This window comes from Saimiri boliviensis, chromosome 9, assembly GCF_048565385.1.
Source record: "Saimiri boliviensis isolate mSaiBol1 chromosome 9, mSaiBol1.pri, whole genome shotgun sequence".
Classification (NCBI taxonomy): Eukaryota; Metazoa; Chordata; class Mammalia; order Primates; family Cebidae; genus Saimiri; species Saimiri boliviensis.
In genome coordinates, this window is record NC_133457.1 from 98,285,598 (window position 1) to 98,310,217 (window position 24,620).

The following is a 24,620-nucleotide window of genomic DNA, read 5'->3' on the forward strand; positions in this document are numbered from 1 at the left end:
GGACAAACCAAATTGAAAGAATCACTGTTATAATAACTTTAATTTATCTTGCATTTTACAGAAGTCTATGAACGATTTTAAAAAAGCACCTCCTTACCCCATATCACGTTTCTCTGACAGTTGTTAAAGTAGGCAACGAGTATGTCAACAGCTTGAGCGTCAGCGTCTTGCAAGGATTTCAGACCAACCATTCGCCAAAGAACTTGGCAGCTTTTTAATCTTGTTTTTAATACAATGGTATATCCACTCTGATGGCAAACCTGTCCAGCCACATCTCCACAACACTCTTTGCAAAATCAGTGATTAGCAAATTAGTTAGCTTTGGCACGGAGCTGTGCTCGCTTGCCCGTGACAGCCTGGAAGCCTGTTTTGATACTGGCAACAGAACATCTAGAATGACAAGTTTCGCACTGTAGGAAATAGAGTCGCGTGTCCTTCTGCAGGATTGTGTCTGGTGATCGGCATGTGTGACAAGTGACATATTCCTCTGCAAATAAAGCAACATACAGAATTACCTGGAGGCCGCAGTGAGGTAGAGAAGTTTCTGCCCTCTTAAATACATCTCCTACAATGAACTGCACAAGCCCAGGCTTGAGACTTTACCTGGGCACCCAGACCAGGGAAGCTTAGCTATTCTAGGGGTAAAAAAAACCACAAAGCTATCTGCTATGATGCTTCTGGTACTAAAACATGGGTTGAATACTCAATGCCCCAGGATGTAGGGAAGCCAGCCGGCTTGCTTATTCTTGGTTCAGTCTGTAGGAAAGCCACTCAAATGTGTTAACAGATATGCCAATTATAAATAATTAGGAACAAAAGGGGACCAAGGCCAGGCCTGAATCACAGGCAGGTTTCTCTGACTTGGCTTTTAGCCCTACAATCAACTAGCCTAATGAAGACATTAGGCTTCAATCAGCTGGGCTTTCTTAAAAAATCCAAATCCTTCCCTGTAAGCCTAGTTAGCAGTTAAGAGCCACTTCCCTTTCACTATCATTTTGTTTCTGATCTTTTTATGGTCAGCTTTTCCCCTCTCACTGTAATCAGATGGCTCTCCCTACAACACTGCAGCCTGATGAGAACATTTCGGTAATCTAATGAAATTAATTACACACTTACTGATATATCTTCTTAAGACATTTTCTATCTGTTTCTGTTGGAATCTTCCTTTGATTACAAGTTGGTTATTACCATCTATAGAACCACTATGAAAGAAAACAAATATATCTCCATTATTATTATTTTTAACTAAAGGAACCAAATTCCAGCACCTTTATACTTAATGAACTTAAAATATGTTCAGCAGCATAGGATAAACTAGGACTGGTGCTATACTACCTGGTTTCTCACAATCTAATTAATTAATTATGAGACGGGTCTCACTCTGTCACCCAGACTGGAATGCAGTGGCACGATGATGGCTCACTGCACCTTCACTCTCCCAGGCTCAAGCAATCCTCCCACTAAGCCTAGCAAGTAGCTAGGACTACAGGCAATCCCCACTGTGCCCTGCTAGTTTTGTTTTGTTTTGTTTTGTTTTTGGTAGAGATGGATGGAGTCATTCACTGTCAAAAGAAATGGAGTTTTCTCAACAACCCATTTAACCCACTGGCCATAAGTTTACTGGCCACAAAATAGTTTATCCCACCTCTACAAAACCTGTAGATTATTCTAAGAAGCAGAAAAAAACAACACTAGCTTTTGCTCCTTCATTAATTTGTGCAAATTATAAATAAGCAATGATGGTAACAAATTTATATTTAAAACCATTCTTCTATAACAGAGCCTACTATCCACCATGGTCAAATAAATTACTCCTTAACCCCATATTAAGTGTAGCAAATCCCAAGTTTCAAGAGAGTAGGAAGAGAACACCTTAATTATCTCTGTACTACCAGTGAGGCACAGGTATAAAGCCTGTTAGGTGATCAAACTGCAGGGACAGACAGACCTGAGTTGTACCTATCTTGACTGTGCCACTAACTAGCTATGTGATCAACTATAACATCACTTTACTAAACCTGTTTCCAAACGTGAAGACAGGAATATTACTTTCTACTTCATAGATGTGCTGTGAAGACTGAGATGGCACTCAAAAAAGCACTTAGCATACAAAAGGTACTCAATATGCATTAGTCATCATTATCATGACCTACTCCACATTACTTATTTTTAAAGGGACATTAGGCTTCCAGATAGTAGTCAAACTCATTGGCATGCGCTCCATGAGATCTTGGCCTTCCTGAATAGGAATGGACTTGCTCAGTGCCTTCAAAAGGTGAGCCTTAAAGACAAGTAACTAGCTATTTAATCGCAGATTCCTGTTTCAATGGTTTCTCCTGTGCCACTCATCAATTCACTAGCTATATTTCTTCAATAACCTGTTAATCAATTTAGAAAACAAAAAGTCTGACTTAAGAAAATCGATTCCCCTAAAAATCTAGTATTTGCTCCATTAAAAGACTCAAGAGTTTCAATTAGTAACAGGAAAGTCTAAACATGGCAGTACTGTGGACCTCTTGTTCTACAGCAGCAGGCCTGTTCAGATGTCAGCTCTGTCCCCTATTCCTAAACAGCCAAGCTCTCCCACAGAAATGAAGTGATTTCATTCCTCCCCTGGACTAAAAGTTTCTCTAATAATTAATCAGGTGAATGTTTTCTCTAAGCATGTTATATATCCTTTTCAAGAGAGGTTCTTAGGAAATGTCCAGTAGTACTGTATGTAAATGTATATAGTTTCTTACCTTGTACCCAATTCAGCCAACAAAAATGCAAGGAGATGTTTGGGCTGACGATGTAATCTAAAAAGAAAATCAAATACATAAATCCTATCTTTCAAGGAACTCTCACCAAACTTCTAAAATATCATTCTGTTCACTATTTTGATCTGTGATTACTTAGCTATTAGGTGAATTTCAATGCATAGTTTATTTAAACTTTGAAACAGAGACACAGTATATGACACCACTTTTTTTTATTGTTAAGAGACAGGGTCTCACTGTGTGGCCCAGGCTAGAGTTCAGTGATCACAGCTCATGGTAACCTCAAACTCCTAAGCTTCTGTCTCAGTCTCCCAAGTAGCTAGGACTATAGGTGTGTGCCACCATGCCTAGCTAATTATTCCGTTTCTGTGTAGAGATGGGCTCTCCCTATGCTGCCTAGACTGGTATGGAACTCCTGGCCTCAAATGATCCTCCTGCCACAGCCTCCCAAAGTGCCAGGATTATAGGTGTGAGCTCAGCCAGACACCATTTGTTTATACTTCAATGCCCATAGTACCATATTACATTTCATGACTACATACATATAAGTAAGTGTCTAGAAACAAGGATGGAAAACATAAACACCAATGTTAGAGAGTAACAACTTCCTTTAGGAAGGAAAAAGGGATCAGGAAAAGAAACAAAGGTGGCCTTAATTATAACTATTAAACCACCTTTTTTCTTTTGTTTTTGAGACTATCATAAAATAGTATAAAACCCTCTTTTTAACAAAGTAAAAGATCTGAAGCAAATGTGTCAAAAGTTCAACATATATGAAACCTAGGTGATGGATACTAGGATGTTATCAAACAAGCTAATAAATATATATGTTAATCCACATGTATTTCCTTAAAATTTTCATTAAAAGTGTATTTCTAGAAAAATTCCATGGAAGGCTAACAGCAGAAAAATTAAAACAGCTTAAATATTCACCAATTAGGGGAGTGGTTAAATAAATCCATTCAAGGGTGTATACTACTTTTAAAAAGATGTCAATATCCAAAAAAAAAAAAAGAAAAATGTACATACACATATAAAATAAACGCAAATACACAGCAATGCCATTCAATATTTTCATTTTTTAAATCTACACTGTGGCACTGTTTGAACTTACTCCAACAAGCAGATGCTACTGTAACAATTTTTAAGCTACTTTTCCCCAAAATGCAATTGGTGAGAACTGGTAAAAATATAATAAAGTAGGTAAGCTTCTACATTGCTGGCAGGAGTATGAACTGGCACAACCTTGCTGGAAAGCAATTTGCTACTATTTGCCATAAAAATATCCATTCCTTTTAACTCAGCAATTTCATCTTGTCTTAAGGCTCTATTCTGAGCTACTGCAAAGATATATGTATAAAGATGGTTGGTGAAGTTTTGCCTCTTGATAATAAAAACCTGGGAACAGCCATGTCCAACTTAAGGAACTGTTAGAATATGTTGTATAGCTATTTAAAACACTTATTCAGACTAATGACATGAGTCAAACTTTCACAATATATTGAGAAAACAGGTTAAAAACCAGTATGATAGCAATTTATTTTAAAAAGTACATAAAACGGCCGGGCGCGGTGGCTCAAGCCTGTAATCCCAGCACTTTGGGAGGCCGAGGCGGGTGGATCACAAGGTCGAGAGATCGAGACCAACCTGGTCAACGTGGTGAAACCCCGTCTCTAGTAAAAATACAAAAAAAAAAATTAGCTGGGCATGGTGGCGCGTGCCTATAATCCCAGCTACTCAGGAGGCGGAGGTTGCGGTGAGCCGAGATCGCGCCATTGCACTCCAGCCTGGGTAACAAGAGCGAAACTCCGTCTCAAAAAAAAAAAAAAAAAAAGTACATAAAACATCAAAATATTAATCTATGATAAATTATCTACCTCTTAATGGTGGACTTTGCAGATGATTTTTCATTTTCTTTAACATGTCTTTATCTTCTAATTTTTCTACAATGAGCATATACTGCTACTGTCATTAGCAAAAAAATTTAAACTATTTAAATATATGTAAGTAATGAAAAGAAGTGGTTATCTCCGGGTAGTAGAATTTTGAGTATTATCTCTTTTGTGCTTACCATTTTTTCTACGACAAGCATATATCACTTAGGAAACTGACCAACAAATAGATAATGTTGGTCGCCCTAAGGAACCTGCCTGAAAACATGCAACTGAGAAGCTCAGAGAAAAGCCATTCCTAGACAGAGCTAGGGCTGATTCTGGCATAGAATGTGACAGTAATTAAGAAAGCTGCAATCTCATCAACTGTGTCCTGGCAATGATCATCCAAGGAAGAGGCACACCAAATTCGGCCACTTTCCCTGAGCTCACTGCTTGCTTTACAGGCCTATCCTAGACTGACTGATGAGCCTTTCCACTCCCTGGGCTCCCAAGGCTCCTGTCTGAGGACTACATTCAGCCTCCTCACTCTTCACTACATCTCGTTAAGATCCATCCTCAATGGATCAGCATGAGTCGATTTCTCTCGCCTCTGGATGCACTAATAAAACGAGCCCTCCTGGGCAACACAGTTAAGACTTACATTTACACACACACAAATTGTTCAGGCATGCTGGTGTGCACCTGTACTCTCAAAAATTAGTCGGGCATGGTAGTGTGCACCTGTAGTCTCAGCTACTTGGGAGGTTGAGGCAGGAGGATTGCTGAAGCCCAGGAGAGAAGGTGCAGTGAGCCATGATCACTCTACTACACTCCAGCGACAAAGCGAGATCTTATATTTAATAATTAAAAAAAAAAAAGCCCTGAGACTTATGAATTGAAACAACTGACAGATTTGAACTGTGAACTCCCTCAGCCCCTACACCTGTGTATTCTTTCCATCTATTAATAAAGTCCACAATAAGGACATTTAACATTCTTAAAACTGCATTGAGAATCTGGTATTTGGGATGAAGGTACTCCATTAACCAACTCACAGTTTACAGATATCTGTAAAGTTGACAAAAGAAGTTTTCTTGGTTCCTACTCGGACGACCTGTGGAGGTTTCATGACAAATTTCCTTTTCTCCCCAGCAACCATATCTGGATTCTTTTCCCTCATGATGTTGAACACTCGATTCAGCAGCTATAAAAATAAAGTGGTATTCATGAACATGCTTGGTAACTGTAGAAGTATAAAGTTCCCCTTTAAGTCACACTGCTTAACAGCAAATATGTCACTTCTTATTAAATACACACATGCATTACAAGTCTGGCAGTTCTTTGAGGACAGAGATTCATCCCCAGCCAGCATTTGGTTCGTTATTGATACTCAGCAACTCCTTATCCAAAGTGAAACGAATGAACAACTACTCATTCTGTTGTTTCTATGGGAAAACTACATGACACATGGAAAAGTAAGATTCAGGAAAGCCCAAACAGGTAAACTCCAGACTATCCTGGCCCCAAATTAGCTACTTTGTCACTACTGCCCTCCTGATTTCTAGAGGGCTGCATACCCTCAGCAGTCCATGAATTCAGGTGGGAATAGTGAGTAGTATTACAATGACTGCCGCACTCTGGGCAGGCTGCCCCACAGGTACACACCAGGAATTGCTATGCACTGGCTGTGTGACCTCTGTGCATCTGTTTCACCATCAATCATTACTTCAGTGTCCCTTTCAATTCAAGGAAGATTTATCTTGCTCTTCCTTGAGCATTAGTGAATAGCTTAGCCCCTTTTCACAACAGATTTTTGTCTTACCTCCTCATATGTGTAGTCTCTTTCTGAGCCTGCCCAAGCAGGGCCTGTCTGATTACTGAATGAGATGCCATCATCTTTTTTGCTGTCTTCATCTTCTAGAGCTGTAAATAATAAAGATTTAGGAATGAGGGGTGGGCCCTGCTACAATACAAAAGTGGGAGTGGGTCTAGAAAAATGAAGTTTCAAAGACATTTATCTTCCCTTCCACAGCTGCATTCACAGCAGCCTTAAGCGTAAAGAAACCAAAGCTCACAACCCTTTTCCTTAAAAATAGGGATGTTACAACTTTCAAAAAAGACCCCCTTTAAAAAAAAAACAAAAAACTGTCATTTGTAATCTGAAAGGAGAAAAAAAAGACCCTTAATAGAGACCTCTCTAATTAGGAGTGTTTGATAACACACTGAAAAGTTTCTTAATTTAACAAACCGAAGATAAAATAATGCATTAGAATAACTAGAGGAAAAAGAGTCCAACTGTTTTAAGCGCTTAGGAAACATTGACATCCATAAAAACTCACCTGTTGACTAAAGTTCTCTAAAGACCCTATGGCATTTAAAAACTAACAGAATTGTAAACAAAACATTTTTAAATTTTTAATTATTTAAAAATCAGTGATTCTTCCAAGCCTGAATCAGTATGTTTTTAATGTAATCACAATTGACAAATTCTTTAACTGCCACTATCAAGCTAGACACTATTTCCTTTCAGCTTCCATTATCAGGGAATAGAAATAAGGGGCAAGAAAAAAATTTTTTAAAGCACTCCCCTCCCCCATCAAGGAGACTAGGCCAAAGGCTTGAGTAACCTACAATTGGGCAGCTGAGTCCTCAGCATTACCTTCATCTTTCTCTAGTATTTCATCCTCATCTGGGAACTTGACATTCTTCTTTTTCTTCTTTTTATTGCCAAGCATTATGTCAAGGTCATCCTCTGGTTCAGCTGGTTCTTGAACATCACTTTCAATCTTAAGATCCTAAGAAATTGAGATGAGTCTGAACATTTGATATTGGGACTATTCTTTTTATTTTATTACATTTTCTGCAGAGACAAGGAGGTTGTCTTGCTTTGTTGCTCAGGCTAGTCTCAAACTCTTGGCCTCAAGAGATCCTGCTGCCCTGGCCTCCCAAAGTGCTGGGATTACAGGCATGAGCCACCACACCCAGCCTGTTCTTTTATAAAAATGACATGAGCTGACATTATTTTGGAGGGGGGAAAAAAATCACATATTCTAAACTGAAGTTACAGATAAAAAACGCCTGTCAGAGATGGACCAAACTGGCTCAAAGAGACTCTTGCCATTTAAACTTTGAATTCTTTCTTTGAGACGGAGGTTCACTCTTGTTCCCCAGGCTGGAGTGCAATGGCACGATCTTGGCTCACTGCAACCTCCGTCTCCAGGGTTCAAGTGATTCTCCTGCGTCAGCCTCCCGAGTAGCTGGGATTAAAAGTATTTTAGCGGAGATGGAGTTTCTTCATGTTGTTTGGGTTGGTCTCGAACTCCCGACCTCAGCAGATCCACTCGCCTCAGCCTCCCAAAGTGCTGGAAATACAGGCGTGAGCCACCGTGCCTTGCTAAACTGTGACTTCTTCAAGACATTTGTGGGATCTTCTCTTTCATTTCTTTATTCTTCAGCCTTAGGATCTTATAATTACTGTCCTTGTTTCCAAACCAGGCTACTGTCAGAATCATGTCAGAGGCTGGGCACCTTGGCTCACGCCTGTAATCCCAGCACTTTGGGAGGCCTAGGTAGGTGGATCACTTGAGGTCAGGAGTTCAAGACCAGCCTGGCCAACACGGTGAAACCCTGTCTCTACTAAAAATACAAAACTTAGCTGGATGTGGTGGCCGGAGCCTGTAATCCCAGCTACTCAGGAGGAATCACTTGAACCCAGGAGGCAGAGGTTGCGGTGAGTCCATATCACGCCACTACACTCCAGCCTGCACAACAAGAGCAAAACTGTCTTAAAAAAAGTAATCACTTGAGACACTTCAAATTTAAATCTGATTGATGATCTTCAGCACGAGCAGAGTTCATGAGTATTTTAAAGAAATTTGTAAGTGCTTTTGATACAGTTATTAGGAAAGATTTTTCCAGGTGACACCAATTATGTGGTGTTTTTCCACACCAACCCTCTAGTACCAATTAGGTGTCCTCCAGTTCAATTCAGACATACACTATCCGGAGTAATTATCAGATTTCATAGGTTTAAGGGCTCAGTTCTACAAGACTCCTCACTTCACAAGCTAGTCACCACTTATTGGGTCTCCATGCTGCCTGCTTCTGTCCAACATGGCTGTAAACTTGGAAGTTCCCACGTTCCCCACCAAGAGTCAATAATTTGCTAAAATGACTCATAGAACTCAGGAAAGTACTTACTATTGCCAGTTTATTATAAAGGATACAACTAGGAAACAGCTAAACATAAGCAATGCATAAGTCATGGTATGGGGGCGTGAGCTGAGGTAGGGCAAGGAAGGCAGGCATGGAGCTGCCACACCAGGTACACCCCCTTCCTAGCACCTTGGTGTGCTCACCAGCATGGAAGCTCTCCCAACCCATGTCTCGGGGTTTCATTACACAGGCATGACTATCACTGTTGTTATTATTATTATTTTCTTGAAACGGAATGTCGCTTTGTTGCCCAGGCTGGAGTGCAGTGGCATGATCTCAGCTCACTGCAACCTCTGCCTCCTGGGTTCAAGGGATTCTTCTGCCTCAGCCTCCCAAGTAGGCACGTGACAACATGCCTGGCTAATTTTTTTTTTTTTTTTGAGACAGAGTTTCACTCTTGTTACCCAGGCTGGAGTGCAATGGCGCGATCTCGGCTCACCGCAACCTCCGCCTCCTGGGTTCAGGCAATTCTCCTGCCTCAGCCTCCTGAGTAGCTGGGATTACAGGCACACACCACCATGCCCAGCTAATATTTTTTGTATTTTTAGTAGAGACGGGGTTTCACCATGTTGACCAGGATGGTCTCAATCTCTTGACCTTGTGATCCACCCGTCTCGGCCTCCCAAAGTGCTGGGATTACAGGCTTGAGCCACCATGCCCGGCTAATTTTTGTATTTTTAGTAGAGATGGGGTTTCACCATATTGGCCAAGCTGGTCTGGAACTCCTGACCTTGTGATCTGCCCTCCTCAGCCTCCCAAAGTGCTGGGATTACAGGCGTAAGCCACCATGCCCAGTCACTGATTACATTATTAACCACTAGTGGCTGAGCTCAATCTCTTGACATTCCCTCTCTGGAGGTGTCAGGGGGACCACTGAAAAGTTCCAACCCTCTAATCATAGCTTTGTCTTTCTGGTGACCAGCCCCATCCTAAAGCTATCTAGGGATCCCCTGCCACCAGTCATCTCATTAGCATACTAAAGACCCTCTTATCACACCAAACACCCTCTTACCACTTTGGAGATTCCAAGGATTTTAAGAGTTGTAAGCCAAGAGCACAAAGACCAAATATTTACTTTTATTATGCCACAGTCAGTCTGGCACCAGTCTGTGGCGTGGTCTTTGGGCATCAATAAATGACATTATCAAAGAGGGAAAGGCAGAAGCCATGGGCAATTAGGATCAAGTGATAGATGGAGACAGCGAAGCCTGACCCCAAGATCAGTTGCTAGAGGCATGGATGTAAACAGGGCATATTAAAACCTAGAAATGAGTCATAAACATCCCGCAAGAGCAGAAAAGGCCAGTCTGTTTCCAGCTTTCTAATTTCTCCTTCCTTCTACCAGCTTATCCAGCTCCCTATCCTGAAATGTGCTGTCAACCTTACTCAACAATTAATACCTGTTTTATGTGTGCTGAACTGGGGGAATAGCTACAGTAATTTCAGAAATCTTACCAGCAGAAAAGTCGGAATAGCTGGGAGTAAACAAAGCTCAGATTTGGGATCCCAAATCCAGCTTTGTAGTTTTAATGCCATATGTGGCTATCAAGACCAATCTGCCCATAGTATTAGCTACATACTATACAAACAGGAAACCAGATACTGACCTAATTTCTAAGTCAATAAATAAGAACTTAGAAATGCTGAATATAGATTAGCACACACTAGCCAACTTCTTGCACTATACTATTATTTTATTACAGTAAGATCTACTTCCATACTGATGCCAAGACACAGCAGAAGGCGGAGAACGGCAAAAAATATTTTCCTTTTCTTTTTTTGAGATGGAGTTTCACTCTTGTTGCCCAGGCTGGAGTGTAATGGTGCAATCTCAGCTCACCACAACCTCCACCTCCCGAGTTAGTGATTCTCGTGCCTCAGTCTCCCAAGTAGCTGGGACTACAGGCATGTGCCACCACACCCGGCTAATTTTGTGTTTTTAGTAAAGACGGGCTTTCTCCATGTTGATCAAGTTGGTCTCGAACTCCCAACCTCAGGTGATCCACCTGCCTTGGCCTTCTGAAGTGCTGGAATTACAGGTGTGAGCTACTGTGCCTGGCCTATTTTTCCCTTTTTTTGAGACAAAGTCTCGCTCTGCCACCCAAGCTAGAGTGCAGTGGTGCAATCTCGGCTTACTGCAACCTCTACCTGCTGGGTCCAAGCAATTCTCCTGCCTTAGCCTCCTGAGTAGTTGGGACTACAGGTTTGCATACCACCACACCCAACTAATTTTTGTATTTTTAGTAAAGACAGGGTTTCACCATGTTGGCCAGGTTGGTCTTGAACTCCTGACCTCAGGTGATGTGCCTGCCTCGGCCTCCCAAAGTGCTGGGACTATAGGCGTGAGAAGTATTTTTCAAGGCTTTTCATAAGCCCTGTGATGGTCTGAAAATTCAGGTCACAGAGTACCCCAAGATCTCAAAAACAAATTATTATGTCCATGCCTTGCCTGATGACCAGGATACCTGTAATGCCCTCTTATGTTTTGACTTCAAAAACAGTATTCAAGCACTTATTTGGAGCGAATCTCCCAATAAAAGCTACTGGAGATATCAACCAACAAAGCCTTGTTAACCAAGACTTTCTGTGGCACATCTCTATGTGTCACCCTGTTATCCAGGATATTTAAATCCCATTTTTCAGTATAATCTGATTATTTTTCTCAATTTCTCTATAGAAGAAGGAAAAGAGAATACTCAAACAGGGAGAGAACAAGAAGAATCCAAATCAAACCAGCTTGTTCTCAAGGATTCTAAATTATCCTTGAACTAAAATATCTCTGCAAACAGGAAAAGTATCTTACTCATTTCAGTACTCTAGCAATTAGCACATGATGCTTGACTCACTGTAATCACTAATATATATTTACTGAATTAACTAAGTCATAAAATTATGACATTATTTCTAAAACTCAATGAATTACTGTATACATTTCCTGCTACATGTGGCTATACCTTAATCACTTGAGTTTGAGCAAATAAACTACTTACCAAAGAAAATTTTTAGAGGGCACAAAATGAGACATTTGGTGTATGTTTGCTGTTGTGTGTGCGTTCTCTCTCTCTCTCTCTCTGTGTATATGTGTATTGCTATTATTCTTGGTTTTATAAATAGATATGTGGATTCTGCTAAAGTGATTCCTAGGCAGGGTCTTTAAAATGGAACTCTAGGGAGAACAGATCTTCAGCTCCTTCCCCTGTCACCCATCCACCTACCCTCCCTCATATTCACCTGCCTGCCCACCTGTTACTCCCTGTCCAAAAGAATTTTCATATATTTGCATTAGAAATCAATTCAGTAGTAAGATTCACAGGGTCTCAAGTATCCGCAAGATCAGAGAACTCCATAAAACTGGCCTGAGTGCTCTGGTTTGCCTACAGGCCACATTGTCATCAGCTACCAACCACCACTGTCATTCATTCTTTGCTGCTTAGAGGTACATATATGAATTTTGTGTATATTCAATATGCTACCAAAAGTTGAACCAAAGGAGTATTTGCTCAATAGGATTTCTCACTCATAGAAATATCTCTGCAGCCAAAAATCTCAGCGTGGTTAAATACAAGGGATTTTTTTTTTTTAATCATCTTAATGGTACACAATACAATATGTAAGACCTAAATTTAAATTCCTTGAACCACAGTCCCTTTAAGATACCTAGTCAGACACACTCAAGAAAGAAAATGACCCTACCAGTGGCAACTAAGTGCTAATAATAAAAGCAAAGCTAGTCAGAGATGAGTCAAAGGGAGGGAAACAGCCATTAGTAACCTTGCAAGAGGTCAAATTTTACCTTCAACAAGAAAGCAATACTACCTTTACACCTTCTTCAGCTTCATCAATATCAAATATCTTTTTAGTTTTTTTCTTCTTTTTCTTTTGATTAAAGAAGTTCAAGTCATCTAGATCATCAGAAGCATCTAGAAAGACCAAGGCATAATTATTAACAGCTAAAAGGCAAGGCATCACATTATGAGTTACACAAACATATTTCAGCAATTAATCAAGTCACCAGGAGAGATTATTAATTAGTACCTCCACAATCACAAAAGTTATGGTTCTGAAAAACAAAATGGTAGGTCATCTCAAGATCTATAGGAACAATCTGGTTAGGAGACCATGTTGAGAATATTTATTTAGTAATCTGAGCATACCACTCCTAATTGTTCCCAAAGTCAGAACTCTAAACAATTTCCAATTCTCCAGCTTTATCTCCTACTTCTGCTTCTTGCCTTCCTCACTTCCCACACTTCAATCCCTGGTTCTAACCATACTGAACTACTTTCAGGTTCTAGTGCAATATATGTGAGGTCCCTCACCTCCAAACCTTCCCCTGGGCCCTCTTAACTCCGTCTCATAGGATCTCGGTTAAATTACTTCCACCAAAGCCTTCTCTAAGCTTATCCATCTTTCCCCACAACTGGGTTAGGTATTCCCAAAGTACTTGGACAGTATCTTCTGCTTACCCCAACTGAGGTACTTATTACCAGCTTGCTTATCTAATCTATCTCCCTACTAGATACTAGGAGGCTACACCTTGTTCACCTAAATTCTACTGCCTATCTCAACATTTTATTGAATCAATTAAGCATCAAAAGGCCTAACAAATTATTTCCCATTAAAATAAGGCTACACAGTAAATACAAGTATCAGTGAAATTTTATCTACTGTTATTGAGTAATAATAGATTCTATTCAAGTTTTCCATTTGATCTGCCATGTTATAAACTCGAAATATTTCAGGATCCCTCTGCTACAAAGTTTTTCAAGAAACTACTTACAAATCCATTTTATCTTATGACAACAGGAATGAGTTACTTTCCAAGTTTGTTTTAAACATGTAGAAGACACTTAGCACAGGGTAGATGCTCAATGGATGTCAACTATCTCTATCCCAGCACAGTTATATTCAACAGACACAAATAATATTCATAGAATCATTTCTCTCTCTAATAGTCAAATTATGTCTATGTTACAGCACAGAGGTAAGTAACTAAAGCTGGTGTCTAACCCCAAATACTCAAGGCTACAATTTTAATCTCTCATACACATTTTCAGACTTGCTAAGACACAAAACTGCCTATCTTAGTACTATTTCTTTCTGCCTACATTCAAATACAACTATCATTCAAGTTAGAGAAGAGACCTGACCAGTTAAACTGGAAAACCAGTTCTGGAATGGCAAGGTTTCATCATCTTTGCAATGCATGTTAAATGGCAACTTCCCTGCAACAAGCCTATCAGAAATCTGAAAAGGCACCTTCCCTGCAACAAGCCTACCAGAAATCTGAAAAGGTCCACTGCACAGAGACTACTGATGGCCTTGACTTCACTGGAACAACCTTAGCAGGCTGAGAGGTCATTGCATATACAAAAGTCAAAACATTGATAGAACCAGGGTTTCTAGGACAACAGTTAACTCTCTCACATCAACCACTGACCTTTTTTCCTACTGTCCTCTTCATCAGCTTCCAAATCTTTGTCCTCAGTTGGCTCTGGCTCCACTTCTTTTGTTTCTGAAGGCTGGGTTTCCTCTATTTGGGTATCCCCTTCCTCATCTAACATAAAAGGCTTCTTCTTCTTCTTTTTCTTCTTGCTCATGGTAGGATCAAAAATCATCTGTTCAGAAGACAAAAAAACAAAAAAGGGATTAAGTGATTGTTTTTAATGACGCTGACATTCCAAATATGCTCTATCCTCAAAAGGCATACATACTCTTACAGGTAAAAGAGTATATATACACTAAAACATCAAAGGGGAGTTTACCAAAAAATAAACTGGGTGGGGGAAAGGGGAAAGTGAAACATTTGTAAAGTATCACAAGAGATTTCACTTTCAGTTTCATGAGCAAATTTGGGCATTTGAATAAACCATGAAATTTAGAGAAGGGACTTTTGCAGCAACCTATGCTATGCTTCTTACTTTATAGATACAGGAAAATAATACCCAAGTGGGGTATAAATTTTTTTTTTCTTTCTTGAGACAGGGTCTCACTGTTACCCAGGATGGAGTACAGTGGCATGATCACGGCCGACTGCAGCCTCAACCTCCTGGGCTCAAGTGATCCTACCATCTTAGCCCCCCAACCCCCAAGTAGCTCCGACCACAGGCATGTGCCACCATGCTCAGCTAAGCTTTTTATTTTGTAGACACTGGGTCTCCCCCTGTTGTCCCCTCAGTTGTCCCAGGTCTTAACGAACTGCCAGGTGCAAACAATCCTCTCACCTCAGCCACTCAACGCAATGGAATTATAGGTGTAAGCCACTGCACCTGGCCAGAGGTACAAATATTTAATTCAAGGTTGGTAACATGGGGCTGCTACAGAGAGACCTGAGAGACTTTTGACTTGATTTAAAAAAAAATAATAATTTTTTTTTTGGCCAGGTGCATGGCTCATGTCCAATATCCCAGCATTTGGGAGGCTGAGGTGGGCAGATCGCCTGCGGTCAGGAGTTCAAGACCAGCCTGACCAACATGGAGAAACCCCATGTCTACTAAAAATACAACATTAGCCAGGCATGGTGGCGCATGCCTATAATCCCAGCTACTTGGGAGGCTGAGGCAGGAGAACTGCTTGAACCTGGGAAGCGGAGGTTGCAGTGAGTGAGATCGCACCATTGCACTCCAGCCTAAGCAACAAGAGCAAAACACCATCTCAAAGAAAAAACAAAACAAAAAATTTTAACTTTACCGAAGTTCAGACAATCTTCAAGAAAATCCAGGCCAGGCATGGTGGTTTGAGCCTGTAATCCCAGCACTTTTGGAAGGCCAAGGTGGGTGGATCACGAGGTCAAGAGATCGAGACCATCATGGCCAACATGGTGAATCCCCATCTCTACTAAAAATACAAAAATTAGCTGGGCGTGGTGGCATGCGCCTGTAGTCCCAGCTACTCGGGAGGCTGAAGCAAGAGAATTGCTTGAATCCGGGAGGCAGAGGTTGCAGTGAGCCAAGATTGCGCCACTGCACTCCAGCCTGGTGCCTGGGAACAGAGTGAGACTCTGCCTCAAAAAATAAATAAATAAAAGAAAATCCATCAGCAACTCTTCATATAGCAAATCTCTGAGAAAGAGAAACCTCTACAAACATTTTACTTTGCTTTTTGTTTATGAAATGTTAAAGGTTCTTTTTTTTTTTTGGAGTTTTGCTCGTTACCCAGGCTGGAGTGCAATGGCGTGATCTCGGCTCACCGCAACCTCCGCCTTCTGGGTTCAGGCAGTTCTCCTGCCTCAGCCTCCTGAGTAGCTGGGATTACAGGCACGTGCCACCATGCCCAGCTAATTTTTTGTATTTTTAGTAGAGATGGGGTTTCACCTTGTTGACCAGAATGGTCTCAATCTCTTGACCTCGTGATCCATCTGCCTTGGCTTCCCAAAGTGCTGGGATTACAGGCGTCAGCCACTGCGGCTGGCTCTGCTGCCCAGGTTGGAGTGCCATGGCATGATTCAGCTCACTCCAACCTTGACCTCCCAGACTCACACCATCCTCCTACCTCAACTTCCTGAGTAGCTGGGATTACAGATGCACACCACCACACCCAACCAACTTTTGTATTTTTAGTGCAGACAGGGTTTTACCATGTTGCCCATGCTGATCTTAAACTCCTACGCTCGAATGATCCACCAGCTTCAGCCTCCTAGTGTTAGGATTACAGGTGTGAGGACCATGCCCCGCCCCAAAATTATCTTATTTTTACCTAAATGTCCACTATAGAATAAGTTATAATTTGTAGACTATCTGCTTGTACTGATCACTTAAAGAAAAGTTATTTTAGACATAATAGTTTAAACAACATACAGGGCAGACATCTGACAGAGTAGAAAGTACAGGGTCTTTGAAGTCAAACAGAACTGGATTCAAATCTCAAATACTTTTTTCCTAAGCCCCTTACCAATCTCTGTCTACATTCTATTAATACCATGCTTAAATTCAGCATTTTGCCCAATGATCTGCTGTCAACAGTGTAAGTAGTAAAGTGTTTAAAAGCCAGCCGGGTGTAGTGGCTCACGCCTGTAATCTAAACACTTTGGAGGCCAAGACGGGCGCATCACCTGAGGTCGGGAGTTCAAGACCACCCTGACCAATATGGTGAAACCCCGTCTTTAAAAAAATAAACAGGCCGGGCGCAGTGGCTCACACCTGTAATCCCAGCACTTTGGGAGGCTGAGACGGGTGGATTACAAGGTCAAGAAATCGAGACCATCCTGGTCAACATGGTGAAACCCCATCTCTACTAAAAATACAAAAAAATTAGCTGGGCATGGTGGTGCGTGCCTGTAATCCCAGCTACTCCGGAGGCTGAGGCAGGAGAATTGCCTGAACTCAGGGGGCGGAGGTTGCGGTAAGCCGAGATTGTGCCATTGCACTCCAGCCTGGGTAACAAGAGCGAAACTCCGTCTCAAAAATAAATAAATAAACAATAAATAAAAATATCAAAAAACAAAATCAACAACCACCCAAAATTAAATAAATAAATAAATAAAAGCACAAGTCTGGAACCCATCTGACTGGATTCAAGTTCTGACTATGGCTTGTACTTATGTTATTCCACGCCTCCTATGTAAAATGGAGACAAGCAGCAGAACGACAAACCATACAAGGTTACTGGGAGGCTTAAACAAGTATGTGAATATAAAACCCTTGCCATAGTGCCTGGGACATAAGTATTCAAATAAATATTAGCAACTGTAATTTATATAATACTTTACCATTCACAAAGCATGGTTTTCTCTTGATTCCTATCACTGAAATTTCATCAATTCAGGTGCTCTAATTTTCCAAACGTATAAAACTCTCAAAAACTTCCCAAAATGGATTCTAACATAAACTTATGTATGTTCCAAGATCATTAAGAAAACTAGACTGAAACCAAGGTATAGTCTGTTTTTTGTTTTTTGTTTTTTTTTTGAGGCGGAGTTTCGCTCTTGTTACCCAGGCTGGAGTGCAATGGCGCGATCTCGGCTCACCGCAACCTCCGCCTCCTGGGTTCAGGCAATTCTCCTGCCTCAGCCTCCTGAGTAGCTGGGATTACAGGCACAAGCCACCATGCCCAGCTAATTTTTTTTGTATTTTTAGTAGAGACGGGGTTTCACCATGTTGACCAGGATGGTCTCGATCTCTCGACCTTGTGATTCACCCGCCTCGGCCTCCCAAAGTGCTGGGATTACAGGCTTGAGCCACCACACCCGGCTTATACAGTCTGTAATAAGGTAATATAGTTACTGTACCTGCCCAGCAGAGAAGCATGGTATTTGCAAAGCATTTTCAAAGTTAGTGTTTTCCAACCCTTAACAAGGATCCAATTCTATAAATAATTAAATCTGAAATGCAGTCAGTCTGAAGAAAATTATCTGGTTAACTTAAAGAAGTGTCCCTACCAAGACAGAAGAGCAAAGAGGAAAGAGTCCCCCACTGCTGACCTACTATTGAGCTCTGGGTCACCCTACAAGGAGTACATCAGTATTACAGGGAAGTTAGCTACATTTCATCCTCATTCTTGAAATAGGGAGACTTGGCAAAAGGACAAACAAAACTCTAGACACTATAAATTTGGTTCTGGAAGGGATTACAAGCCATTTATTGCATTTTTTCAAGCATCAAGTTCCCTAAAATATTAATTGCCTTTTAAACATTATTCATCAAGGCAGACCAAAGATGGAAAGGATCCTGATATCACCAGAGGACAGCTTCATAAGTGCCTTCTTCTCCCCTGAAAAACCTTATTTTGGTCTACAGGTAAACAGTTTGGTTGTAGCCTTATAAAGGATGATAAACATATAGGAATCATACATTGAAATAACATCTCTCTCAATTACTGTCTGGATATGTAACATACATACTCATTGCCTTATTTTATTCATACCACCCAGCAAAGTGGAGTTTACAAACAAGGAGTGGGGATCCCGAAGCAGAACTCCCCAAAGAACAAGCCGATATCAGTCTTGACTAAAATCATGGCTTTTTAAGACTTTCATCTCTAACTTGCAAATTATAAGCTGAACACACTCCAAATGGGTTTTCTTTTATGAGACTAGTTTGGATTTGAAAAGTAAATAGCTGTTGACAGTGCACTTATGGAAAACTACAGAATCACAGAATCACTTGAGTTATATTTTAGGTTCACAACAAAGCCTTCAAAAGCATAAATTTTCTATTTTCAATTTCTTACGTTTGGTTGGAGAGAGCAAAGAAAAGGTATACCAGCTAAAATTACCCTGAAATGCTTCATCAGATTAGAAGTCTCTTCTCATAGATCATACCTTACCCAAGAAATCACCTTTGTAGTCATACTATACCCAGAAGCAGGTGTGAGTCACAAAAGAACCCACAGAGAAGCAAAGCATTGATCTAAAAGTTCCCTCCAAGGATGACCAGAACAAATGCTAAGTGTTGCCATCTCTGTGTGATAGGATTGTGAGATTTTTTTTTTTTAGGGACAGGGGTCTCACTATGTTGCCCAGGCTGGAATGTGGTGGCTACCCTCAATTATAATTATAGCACACTGCAGCCTCAAAATCCTGGCCTAAGTCTTCTTCTAAGTAGCTGAGACTTAGATTCTGAAATTTTTCTTTGTATTTTTTTGTGTTTCATAAACTTTATACAACATACATCCCATTTTGAACGAAAAACTTTTTTTTTTAATTTAAAGCTTCTTTTTGCCAAAACACCTTACCACATTTTATGAAAAATCAGTGTTCTGACACCTTATCAATGGGGCCTAGTAGTAAGCAAGCAAGCAAGCATTAAATATTAATGCTGCTTTTAAAAAATGGTCTGAGGCCGGGCACGGTGACTCAAGCCTGTAATCCCAGCACTTTGGGAGGCCGAAGCGGGTGGATCACAAGGTCAAGAGATTGAGACCATCCTGATCAACATGGTGAAACCCCGTCTCTACTAAAAATACAAAACATTAGCTGGGCATGGTGGCGCGTGCCTGTAATCACAGCTACTCAGGAGGCTGAGGCAGGAGAATTGCCTGAACCCAGGAGGCGGAGGTTGTGGTGAGCTGAGATCGCGCCATTGCACTCCAGCCTGGGTAACAAGAGTGAAACTCTGTCTCAAAAAAAAAAAAAAAATGGTCTGAAAAATAGTGAATACCTATAGATTAGGGGATTTTTTTTTTTCCCTTACCAGGTAGCAGCCATATTTCTAGGATTCTGCTTTTTAAAGATCATGGTTCCATGCTGAGAGGCTGAGGCAGGAAGACTGCTTGAGGCCAGCAGTTCAAGACTAGCTTGGACAACAAAGCAAGACCTCATTTCTACAAAAAACAAAAATTAGCGGGTGCAAGAACATGCGCCTGTAGTCCCAGCTCCTTGCAAGGCTCAGGCAGGAGGATCCCTTGAGCCTAGGTGACAGAGGCTGCAGTGAGCTATGATTGCGCCACCACACTCCAGCCTGGGCAACAAGAATGAGACCCTGTCTCTAAAAAATAAAATAAAATAAAATAAAATCACAGTTCCATTAGGTTGAAAAGAGTTATGTTTTGGTGAGTTTTTGGCTTAATTACCAGGTTTAAAAAGAAATGTGTACAGTTTATGAGAAAAAAAAAACAGAAATATGAAGAAAACAGAAAATTATTTTTTTAATAGTAGCCTCTTTAATCCTCTAGACTGACCCACCAGGCAAGATTACTTGCATTCTGGAAGTCCCTGGCAGTTAATAAATCATTTTCAAGTACAGACTTTCATCTGATCCTGGAAAGTCAGTACAGCAGCCAGAAGTTAAAGGGCCTAAGGGCCGGGTGCGGTGGCTCATGCCTGTAATCCCAGCACTTTGGGAGGCCAAGGAGGGCGGATCACCCAAGGTCAGGAGTTGGAGACCAGACTGGCCAACATGGTGAAAACCCCATCTCAAAAAAAAAGAAAGAAAAAGAAAAGAAAAAAAAAAAAAAGAAATGGCCTAAGAACACTTATCTAGTCAACAGCACTAGAGGAACCAGACCCTACACCCTATTCTTCAAATTCTATTCTATTCTCCCTCTACTCCTAACTTCTACCTGGCAGAAAAGAAGCCAAACACCAAGGTTCTAGTCCTACTTTCTGTATGATCTTGGACAAGTTAATCTCCCTCAGCCCTGGTTTCCTGTAAAACGAAGTCGTACTGTTAACTTAAGTACCAAACTATTTAATACTTTATTGACTTTCAAAGTCCTATGCTGAAATGCTGCTTCTGCCTTCTCTGCTACACAAAACTCTGTTCATCCATCAGTAATATAGTCATATTTCCCTTCTTTCAAAACCTGATCCTACTGGTAGAAATGATCCCTCTAGCCCTCCAAGTCACTATGTTGATGGCCCCATTTCTACCTTGTGTCAACTACTAGTAGTTGACCATACACAGAGTAACACCCCATGGACTCTTGTACGTACAGTATCTGCCAAAGGTTATGAGAAGTTTGAAAAAGAAGTAGAAACAAAATAGGAGTGAAATACTGCCACTCTCAGAACTTTTGATATGCAGCAGCCTAGAGCAATGTCTATCATAACTGCTAAGGACCATTTACAAATTTTCTCTAAGCTACTGAGATCCTCCTAGGCATCTACACGGAAGCAATATTGCACAGATCTGGAATCCTACCACTGACTCAGCCACTTAGTATTTGATCATGGGCATTATACAACTTAGAGAGCCTCAGTTTTTTCATCTCTAAAATGGGCATACAGACCTATTTTACAGGACTGTTGTCAGAACCAAGTAAAAGACTGGAATCCCCTCCAGAATACATTCTCAATTCCTTAACTTCGTCTTCACAGCCCTCCATGAACTAGTGTGTCAAGTGTTCACCCCTTAACTCTAACCAAACTAGAGAATATTCCACTTCCTGTGGGCACATTTACTGGCCTTTCTCGACCATTCCTTTGCCCTTGTGATCAAGGCTTCCTACTGCCTAAGAAATCGGGCAGGGCCTCCCCCAATGTTAAGCAACACCCGCGAGTACTTAACATCAACTTCATTTTAAGTCTTTAGATGTTATACCACCTAGAATAAATCTGGGGGAAAGGGATTTGAGGAAATTCGGTGAGACCCAAGCACCACGGCAGAAAAAGATCCAGCCAGCTTCACAGCCCGGACTTCCCGCTCACGTCGCTGGGAGCCCTCTGTTAAGGGAAGCTCGGGGGCTAGCCTGGAAACTTTCCGGGAAGGCTAGTCACTTCCTGAGGCGGCAGGATATTTTTCTCTCGTTCTAAACCCATCACCCCATCGTCTTTTTAAAAAACAATGCTAGGAAGACAAACAAGGGCGGGATACCAGCCCCGACAAGGCAGCCTAGAAAGTTTTAACGAGGGCGTTCTATCAAGCCAAGAGAGGTTCCTCGCGGCACCCAGCAAGGCGAGCTGGGGCGGCAGTGCCCAGCGGAAAGGAATGCAGGGATCACCAGCCCCAGTCTCATTCGGGGCATTAACTGGGCACTCGAGCCCCTTCAAGGAGGGCGACTCAACGTGTGCTCTCCATCCCGGAAATGCCAACCACGGCAGGTGGTCCGCCTCGGCGCCACCACCCTGAGGAAAGCCGGCTACGGCCAAGCCTGCGGCTCCGGAGTCCTCGCCGGCTCTGCAGCTCCGGGCTGTCTAGGCCCGGCTGCCCCACATGGCGGCGGCCGGCTGCTAGGCCGCAGGCCCGGTCTCCCACACTGGAGTGGGTTCTGCTTCCCGCCTCAGTCCTTAGCCCTAGCGCCGGTCTCAAGCCCTCACCTCGTCCCCAGACATGGCTGCGGCTCGAGTGGGCTCGGCTCCGACGGGAAGTCAGACGGGTCAGCCCCGGGTTCCGGCGGCAGCGCTGCTCCTGCCGATACCTCTCCTACCACCGCACCAGGCTCTTGCATCAGCGAAAGGGAGCGACACCCCGCCCTCTCCTCCAAGCGATGGAAATGCGCCTGCGCAGAGCTCGCCAGACGCAGGCGCGCAGAAGAACCAACCCAGCGTGCTTCGTGTGGCGCGAGTTATCAGGCGGCGCCGCGCCGCCAGGCATGCCGGGATTTGTAGTCAGTCTATAAGACGCTGTCGCTTGCGTGTCGTGATGTTCGAGCGAGCGGCAGCCGGAAGAAGGTTCGGTTGTTGGTGGTGACCATTACCTCAGCCTTTAGGAATGTTCTGCGCTGCTTGTAGAGTGAATTGGGGGCCATTCCTCCTGGGTTAAGGTAGTGGGTTAGACACCGAGTCATATGAACCCGCTGGAGCTTTCGTTTCCCGCATGCCTCCGGGGCGTCCCGGTGTTTGAGAAATTCTGAGTTGGAGGCGGAGGCGCACGAGTCCGTTTTTACTTCACAGGAAATTTGATGGCTGGTTTTCTGCTTGGGAGGTCAGAAACCAAAGTATCTTCCCTGTTTTCTCTTAGGAGAGAAGGCGTCTCCTGAGGAGAATTAAACAAGCCAGAGGCAGCTGTTGGGAAGCCTCAAAATACTCGTTTATGAAGTCTGAACGCTCTGGGTGCACCATGTAGTTTCCGTTGAGACCTAACAACAGCAGTCACCCTTTAGGGAGCTCTGACTGCGGCAGCGCCCTCGAGCCAAAGACCGTCGAGAACACTCCTGTAGTTGGACAACGTTGGGGCTATGGTTTTGCAAGGAGGGTGGTACACTGTGGGGAAACAGCGGGACGTCTTGGGAAGAGGCTGTTGGAAAGATCTGGGCATCTGTTAGGTAATGTGGGGGAAGGTTTAAGGAATGTGTAACAGTGAAAATAAATGCAGCCCATGATGGCGAGAAGCCAGCTGGCGCTATTAACTAGGATGTTGCGGAACACTAACAATTTCACAGAACACCAACATCAGACAAGGCCATTCTGTGACCACGGTGGGTCAAAACAAAAACAAAACCACTTCGCAACGATGTCTGAATATAAACAAAGAGAAACATTGTGCTAACCACAGAAAAAATGACCAGATATGCTATCTCTATCCCTTTTTTTTTTTTTTTAACCAATTGCGGCTTTAGCCTCGCTTGTTTCTACTTTATTTTTGTTTGTTTTTGAGACGGAGTCTCACTCTGTCGCCCAGGCTGGAATGCAGTGACACGATCTCGGTTTACTGCAACCTCTGCCTCCCGAGTTCAAGCGATTTTCCTGCCTCAGCCTCCAGAGCAGCTAGAATTATACGCGCCCACCACCACACCGGCTAATTTTTGTATTTTTAGTAGAGACGGAGTTTTGCCATGCTGTGAAATTGTTAGTGTTCAACAGGGCAGCACATGTTCAGTTCTTCAGGTCTTGAACTCCTGACCTCAGGTGATCTGCCCACCTTGACCTCCCAAAGTGCTGGGATTACAGGACTGATCCATCACGCCCTACTTTCTTATTATGTAAGAATTATCGGCCAGGCTGGGTGGCTCACGTCTGTAATCCCAGCTACTCAGGGAGGCTGAGGCCTCAACACCAACTGTAAAATAATCCACAGACACCTAGTACTTTCTACTGGATACCAGTCCCTAATCTAAGGATGGCAGTTCCTTGCTTTCAAGGAGCTTATGTCTTAGTGAGATGGATGCTTTATTAGCCCCTTTTTCCAGGTGAGACTGCTTTTGTGACACTGAGTAGTCAGAAGCCATATATAGCCAGCAAAACGGGGAACCTGGGAATCCAAGTCCAGACAATCTGATGCCAATGGCTGCCAGTTTACCACCTTGAGAATCTGAATTCCCTAAGGAGCCTGGACTGGTGCCACCAAACCTTAGTCATTTTCAGCTGCTGATATTTGTGCATATCATAGTTATTCAATGGTAGCATTATTGCCATTGGCAGACAATTCTTTGTCAGCCTACATAATTCTTTGTTGTG

The 24,620-nt window shown here is 42.3% G+C and overlaps 1 protein-coding gene across 2 annotated transcripts; it reads right to left on the reverse strand.

Moving 5' to 3' along the window:
- Positions 1-12: 12 nt before the first annotated feature.
- On the reverse strand, positions 13-22,704 carry EIF2S2 (eukaryotic translation initiation factor 2 subunit beta). Of its 2 annotated transcripts, XM_003932050.4 has the most exons (9): positions 22,542-22,704; positions 14,289-14,466; positions 12,665-12,768; positions 7,293-7,428; positions 6,456-6,556; positions 5,689-5,837; positions 2,742-2,798; positions 1,117-1,202; positions 13-487 (listed from the first exon to the last, which is right to left on the reverse strand). In XM_003932050.4, the coding sequence occupies exons 1-9, from the start codon at positions 22,554-22,556 to the stop codon at positions 312-314; spliced, it is 1,002 nt and encodes a 333-aa protein (XP_003932099.2). In that variant the 5' UTR covers positions 22,557-22,704; the 3' UTR covers positions 13-311. The 2 variants fall into 2 exon arrangements, with proteins under 2 accessions (XP_003932099.2, XP_074262514.1); XM_074406413.1 differs by lacking the exon at positions 2,742-2,798 and having other exon boundaries at positions 22,542-22,703.
- Between the last annotated feature and the right edge of the window lie 1,916 nt (positions 22,705-24,620).

Excerpts from the sequence above, each read along its gene's own strand:
- EIF2S2 (XM_003932050.4), bottom strand. Across the intron at positions 5,838-6,455 it reads GAGACTACACATATGAGGAG|CTGCTGAATCGAGTGTTCAA; the intron begins GTAAGACAAAAA and ends TTATTTTTATAG. Across the intron at positions 2,799-5,688 it reads TTTACAGATATCTGTAAACT|ATTACATCGTCAGCCCAAAC; the intron begins GTGAGTTGGTTA and ends TTTTCTTTTTAG.